The following is a 7,741-nucleotide window of genomic DNA, read 5'->3' on the forward strand; positions in this document are numbered from 1 at the left end:
TTCTTTCCACATATGTAATCGATCTGATTCCTATGCATACCATCAGGTGAAATCCAGGTATATAACCTGCGTTTATGCCTCTTAAAAATGTATTTGCTATGAATAAGTCATTGATTGTGCAAAATTCGATCATTCTCTCCAGCTCCATGTAAGTGAAATCGTGCTGAAGATTATTATAAAAGGGGTGGAACAGTTCATTGTTAGAGAACTGCCAGAATTCAAACTGGATTCAGAAGAGAATATGGAAGAAGGAGTATCACTGCGGATATCTTAGGATCTTAGCTAAAGCAGAGAATACCAGAAAGATGTTTGACCAGAAAGGCATTTGACTGCAAGGATCATAACAAATTATGCCCAACATTTAGAGGAATGAGAATCTCAAAACATTTAATTGTTCTCATGTGAAACTAAACATAGACCAAAAAGTAATTGTCCAAACAGCACAATGGTACACTGCATGATTTAAAATCAGGAAAGGTATGCATCAGGATTGTATCCTTTATCCATATCTATTCAACCTGTATGTTGAGCAAATCATTCAAGCCGCTGGAGGATAAGACAATGATGGCATCAGGACTGGAGGAAGACTCATCAAAAAAATCTATGTTATGTAGGTGACACAACCTTGCTTGATGAAAGTAAGACTTGAAACACTTGCTGCAGAAGATCAAAGATGACAGCCTTCAGTATGAGTTAGATCTCAACATCAAAAAAACAAATATCTTCATCACTGGACCAGTGGGCAACATGTTGATGTTCTTGTTAGATGCTGCCACAGCTCATAGTCTCTTGTGAGTAACAGATCCAAACTCTGCCCTATGCTGCTCCGTCCTTATCATCTCTGGCACACGTGAGCCCATTACTGCAGTCACTGTGTCAAATCATTTCATCGAGAATCTTCCCTCTCTTTCTCTAACCCTCCACATTTCTAAGTGTAATGTCCCCTCTCCAAGGAATAGCTTCTCCTAGCAACATGCCTAAAGTATATGAGATGAAGCCTTGCTATCTTTGCTTCCAAGGAACATCTGCCTGTATTTTCTCCAAAGCATAACAGTTTGTTCCTCTGGCAGTCCGTGGCATAGTCAATACTTTTCTCCAACACCACAGCTTTCTTCTTCTGTCATCATCCTTATTCATTGTCCAGGCCTCACACTCATAGCAAGCTATAGAAAGACTATGGCCTGAATCAGGTGCACTTTATTTCAAACTAACATTAGTAATTTGGTTCCTGACAGCTGACTTGCCCATTGCTGGACAGCTCCTAATCTCTTGACTGCTGTTACCAGGGTATTGGTTGTGGATCCCAGTAAGATTAAATTGTTGAAAGTTTCAATCTTTTATCATGATGTTGCTTACAAATCCATTGGTGAAGATTTTTGTCTTCTTGATGTTAAGCAATCCATATTGAAGACTATAATCTTTGATCTTCTGCAGCAAGCATTTCAGGTCTTCCTTATCTTAAGCAAGCAAGGTTGTGTGATGGAGAAAAGATTGAAGTTGTCAATGATTTCATTTTACTTTAATCCAAAATCACCATCCATGGTAGCAGCAATCAAGAAAGCAGAAGACATGTTGTGTTGGAGATATTAGCTGTCGAGGATTTCTCCAAAGTTCTGAAGAACAAGGATATTAAAGCCTAAGGTGTGCCATGATCCAAGCCAAGGTATTTCCACTTCTTCTCATGCATCTGAGTTGGACAGTGAATATGGACAAAAAAAGAATTGATGCCTTTGAAGTGTGTGTTAGCAAAGAGTATTGACTATACCATGGACTGACAAATGAACAAAGAAATCTGTCTTGAAGAAGGTGCTCTTTAGAGGCAAAGATAATGAAAATTCATCTCGTTTCTTTGGACATATTTTTTTATTATTATGCTAGTTTATTTACAAAATTCAAATACATTCTTTTCCAGAACAGATTCTTCCAATTTCCCTCACCCCCCCCTTCAAATTCTACAACTCCATGATTAATTCCCCCCCACACCCTGCACATCCTTATCCCTCCGCTTCCACCCCCCCACCCTGGATCCTTATACTCATTCCACAATAATGGTTTGGTTTTGTTCCCCCCCCCCCTTCTGTGGCTTTATTGTGAATCACAGGGAAGTAAATCACAAAGAGAAAATCTTTTGCAAATGAAGTTGAGGTTTTCTCTATTGTAAACCTTATGCTTATCTCAGGAGGAGGGATTAGTAAATACAATCCAAGAATTGTTAGGTCTGGCCTTTGCACTTGACCTCTGTAACTTGTCTCAGGGGGAATTCCAGCTTGTATGTATTTTGCCTCCCTCATATCCTGATACAGCATTTGGTTTATCCTTAATATTTAGTTTGAAATTCGGCTTCCCACAAAGTCCCATAGTTCGTGTCTCACATCACATGCAGAAAAGCTTCCTCTAATTTCTATACAGCATCAGACCTGGCCCATGAATAGGTCTCCTTCTGCTGTTCACTCCTTCTCCAGATCCATGGTTTTTCAATGCTCCTTGCTGCACTCCAGCCCCTAGGTGGAGCCCAGCCCTGAGGAATCCCTGGACTGGCCTGAATCTGGCTGCTGCTGGGTACCTGGCACCGGCTTCAAGCTCTTCTCCAGCTCAGCTGCCACTCGGGGGGCTGTAGCCTGGATAGCATCCTGGATACTATGGAGGTCCCACTGGGTCCTTAGCAGGGTATCGTTCAGTGTGAAATAGCCACCTCAAGTGCGCCGTACTTGGGAACAGACAGCAGTGCTCTTCAGCTGCAGGCCTATCTCATGCACCAGCCTTTGTAACTGCTTCTGCATCTCATGCATGCACTGAAATTCTAAGAGGAATTCTGGAGGTGCAAAGTGGAGGCAGCGTATGCTAGTGATCGGCATTGGGGACTTGCCCATGGGCCGGATCATGCCTCTCACAGCCATCTCATAGGCCTCCTGAGTCTTCAGATCGAGGTTAGACTACATTACCAGTGCCTCATGATGGGAGCCTTGGATCATTGCCAGGATTCATTCGAACTTCTCTCTGGTCACATGATCATAGGTTGTCTTCTCCACCAGCTGCCCATCCTCACTGAAGTCGTCTGTGGCTCTGCCCAGGAGGCCACGCACCGTGTAATCCTTGGTGAGATGAGTGTTGTACATGTCAGTGAGAAGCCTGCATCCGTGTCCCACGCCGAGCACAAGCACCCCAGAAGCCTGGGTATCTAGCCGGTGTCCCACACCAATCTTCATACTGGTGAATTCTGGTCCACGCACCAGGGGATGGTTGCGCAGCATGGGCACACTAGTGGCGGTGAGGGTCAGTTCCTTGGCTTCGCAGCTTTCCACCGGGCCCAGCAGGAAGTGCACACGCTTTCAAAAGCTGCATCTCTACAGTGTCCCGAAGGTGCTCCCACTTTAGTCCTGGAGGCTTGTAAGTCACGAAAAGCCCATGTAGCCGAGACAGGCCTGCAGACCCCATTCGTGAAACCCGCAGCCTGATGGAAATAAAAGCTGAGATCTAGACCGAAACGCCGTACAACCCCATCCAGAACATGGCTCTGACTATCACAATAATGGTTTTATACAATATTTGACTTTGTGGGACTGAGTTGGTTCACTCAGCGTAAGGCTCTCCAGTCCCTCCCAAAGCTAGGGCATATTTTCAGGAAAGAAACAGCATGATAGATAAGATAAGGTGGAGAGTTAACGAAAGAGATGAAGACCATCAACAAGATGGATTGACACAGTGACTACTACAATAGACTTGAGCAGAACAGAAATCTTCAAGATGGTGCTAGGACAGAGATTGTTGAAATGGGTTGTTCATAGGGGCTTAATGAGTCATTGTCACCTTGATGGCACCCAACAACATCATTAGCATTTTGAAATGACTATTCAAAGAATGAGCTACATTTGTGCTAAAGTAGGGCAGGCTTTGTTTCTTTTCCTTCCTTCCTACAAGAAGGAATGCTTTTTGTGCTAGAAATTAAGAGAGACAAGAGAGGAAGACTGGCATATTCAGTTCTTAAATAAATTTTTTCTTAAATATCAGACAAAACAGCTTTTTTAGGTGGTACCTTTTTCTTTACACTTACCCACTTTTCTTACAACTTGGACACATACAAGTAATGCCTGCTTGTTTGTTTTGCTTAAATCCTATATAAAGACTCACTCCCTTTTATTTTAACTTTATTGCTTTGTTTAATTCATTGTAAATCTTTTCTTTTTTAAGGCAAATTTCAAAATATGGACTAAACTGTTGGAAAGATCACGGAAATTGGTAAGTGTTATTGACAACTAACAAGTACTCTTCTGTGAAGAAATTTTATTGAAATTAGGCAACAAAACAGGGGAAAATGGTAGTAAATGAATTATTTCATTAATCAGTTGTGCTGTTATTGTTTATCCCAGTAATATTTTGGTAGAAGGAAACTTGTACTTTGGAAATTTTTTTGTCTTGACCAAGTTGTGCACACTTCACCTATATTGAGTGTTTATTATTGTTGCATTATGGGACTAAAAAAAAAGGAAGTTACTTTGATGAGATAACTAGATTTACAAGCAGACATCTTACATAGACACATGGAATTTGTATATAAGAGAAAGACCTAAACCAAGCTGACCATTTGGCTTAAGGAAGTTTCCAAGAACTGGTGTCTTCTCAGTAAAGGATAAAGTCATTAAAGGATGAATTAAAAATGGTCCAAACAGATAACTTTCTGGGTGTTATCTCTGAAGAAGCTGCTTTTCAAGAGGTTTGGGAGATGCAAAACATAGGGAATGTAAGAAAATCTTTAGTGCACATGTCACATGTATGGTAACTTTGAGTCCAAAGAAATGTGTTAGAAATAAAATATGAGAGACTTGTCTTCCATGTTGGAATCTGCATATCCCGCTTCCCTAAAGAAGATGAATTCTAGAGGACAACTACCAAGAAATCTGGAGGACAGCGACCTGGCCAACTGACTGGAAGAGATCCATATTATTCCCATTCCAAAAAAGTGGTGACCTGACAGAGTGTCAAAATTAATAGAACAGTATCACTAACATCACATGCAGTCAAAATCCTGCTGAAGATAATCCAAAAATGACTGAAACAATACATTGACAGAGAACAACCAGAAATATAGGCCGAGTTTAGAAGAGGCCATGGCACTGGAGACTTTTATCATCAATGTCAGATTGATCTTGGTTTCAAGCAAAGAGTACCAGAGGAATGTCTATCTGTGTTCATTGATTGTGCAAAGGCATTTGACTGTGTAGATCACAACAAACTGTGGCTAACCTTAAGAAGAATAGGAATCCCTGAACACATAATTGTGCACATGGGCAACTTGTACTGAACCAGGAAGCAGTTGTCAGAACAGATCAAGGAAACACTGTGGTTCAAAATCAAGAAAGGAGTGCAGAACAGATCATTTGGGAGGCTGGACTTTATTAGGAATAATAACATGGCATCAGGTTTGGAGGAAGCCTTATCATCAACCTGTGTCATGCAGATGACACAATCTTGCTTGCTGAAACTGAGAAGGCCCTGAAGGATTTGCTGCAGAAGGTCAAAGACTGGAGCCTTCAATATGAATTGAGGCTCAATATCAAGAAAACAAAGTTTCTTACCCTGGACCAATTGGCAGCATCATGATAGATGAAAAAAGAGATTGAGGTTGTTAACAGTTTCAGCTTGCTTGGCTCTGCAATCAATACCCTCTTGACACAAGAAGTCAGGAATTCAAACGATGAACTGCCTTGGAGAAGTGTGCTGTCAGAGACATCTCTGAAGTGTTAAAGAGCAATGATATCAATCTAGAGACCATGGTGCACCTGATGCATACCATGGTCTTTGCAATTACTTTCTATGCATCTGAAAGCTGGGCAATGACTAAGGTTGATAGAACAAAATTGATGCCTTTGAGTTGTGATGCTGGAGAAGAATACTCAATATCTCATAAACTGCCAAGAGAACAAATGAGTCTGTCTTGGAGAGGGTGAAATCAAGTTCCTCTTTGGAGGCAAAGATTTTGAAACTCTGTCTCACATACTTTGGGCATGTGACCAGGAGAGACCTGTCCTTTGAGAAGGACATTATGCTTGGAACGTTGGGACTGCAACAGAGGAGGACCCTGGATTGGATGGATTGATACAGTAACTGCGTTCATGGAGGTAGGTATATCTGAGTCAGTGACACTTGCTCAGAAAAGGGCAGATTTCAGAGCTATTGTCCATAAGGTTGCTGTGAGTCTCAGGTGACTCGATTGCATATAACAAGAAGATGATAGACAATAACTGAATACCTTTGAGCAGCAAAGTGATACATGATCCTCTGTTTCTAAAAGTTTATCCTGAGGCAGTATGTGGAAGTATTTTTTTTTTGTTTTTTTTTGGTACTGTCAAGTCAGAACCAAACCATAGCTGACCCTCTAGCAGGTTTTCATAGACAGTTAATCAAATGAGAGAAGTTGCCCATCTTTCTCCCATGCAGCAGTTGGTGGATTTGAACTGCATGCCTTTGGGATTGCAGCACAGCTTCTTTCCACTGGGCCACCAGAGCTCCCCACAGTACTTTGGGGATGGGGGAGATATAAAATTATATGGTTCTGGAGTTAACTGTGACATTGAGAACGACTGTGAAACCTTAGAAGGATTCTCAAATATTAGACTTGAACAGGTAATAGAGCCATTGTAATGCAGGAAGTGGGGCAGGTTTTGGGCTGATAGGAAATTCTGTTTCGGCCCTATTTGATTTATCTGAGTGACACTGACTAGAAATATGGCATGTGATATCTATTTGGATTAAGCCTATAATAAGTCTTTCAGATTTTGCTGCCTCTATGGCACCTGTGAAGAAGCCTGTGGCAAGGGGGTGGGAAAAAAAAAAATGAAACCGGTTCTGAAGTTCATCCTTGATTGTACCCATGTGGTGGAAGATGGAATCATGGATGCTGCCAATTGTGAGCAGTTTCTTCAAGAAAGAATCAAGGTTAATGGCTCATAATCTTGGTGGAGGGGTTGTAACCATCGAAAGAAGCAAGAGCAAGATAACTGTAATGTCTTAGGTGCCTTTTTCCAAAGGTGTTTGAAATATACAAAAAATGTGTAGAATAATCATCTACATGAATGTTTGAGTGTAGTTGATTAACCAGGATGAAGAACATGAGGATTAAAGCTCATTTATCTTGAATAGTTTAAATAAGCTCTTAAACAAAACATGGGAAAAACAGCAAAAATCCCAACCCTATAATATGCTATACTAACATTACTATAGTTCCCAACAAAATTGTTGTTTGGTGTCGTCGAGTCAAGCACAGCCCATAGTGGCCCTATGAACAAGAGATCTGAACCTTGTTCTCTAACTATCATTGTTTTTCTAAAGAATAGGTTTATTAAAAATAACTTGTAGAACTTACTGTGTTTAAATAATAATGATTTCTTAATAGCTGAAATTTAAATGATACCTTTTAAAAGACTAGATATGCCTCATGATACTTATTAAAGAAATCATTGTAGTTTATGATTTATATTGTTTATGTGGCCGTGTTAAGTCTTCTCTTTGTGTATAACTTTACATAATAGTTACTACTGCAAGAAAATGACTAAGGGTTACTCGAAAAGGACTGCGATGTGATATAAAATGGTGAGTAAAAGGTGAAATTGAAAATGCTTATTCTAAAAATAAAACTTACATTTTTACAGGTAACTGAAGTTCAAACTAGTCCAACAAAGGAAAGTGCATCTACACATAAACCTACAGAGGAAAGTGCATCTACACATAAACCTACAGAGGAAAG

General features: G+C 40.5%; 1 protein-coding gene across 1 annotated transcript in view; it reads left to right on the plus strand.

The window, feature by feature from the left end:
- Window positions 1-7,741, plus strand: part of MRPL39 (mitochondrial ribosomal protein L39) — a 50,498-nt gene that overhangs the window by 16,986 nt on the left and 25,771 nt on the right. Inside the window, exons 8-9 of the mRNA XM_006896042.1 lie at window positions 4,189-4,236; window positions 7,647-7,710. Of these exons, the coding sequence (XP_006896104.1) occupies window positions 4,189-4,236; window positions 7,647-7,710 (112 nt within the window). The remainder of the gene's footprint in view (window positions 1-4,188; window positions 4,237-7,646; window positions 7,711-7,741) is intronic.

Source organism: Elephantulus edwardii, unplaced genomic scaffold (assembly GCF_000299155.1).
Source record: "Elephantulus edwardii isolate Elephantulus edwardi_28Jun2011 unplaced genomic scaffold, EleEdw1.0 scaffold00180, whole genome shotgun sequence".
NCBI lineage: Eukaryota > Metazoa > Chordata > Mammalia > Macroscelidea > Macroscelididae > Elephantulus > Elephantulus edwardii.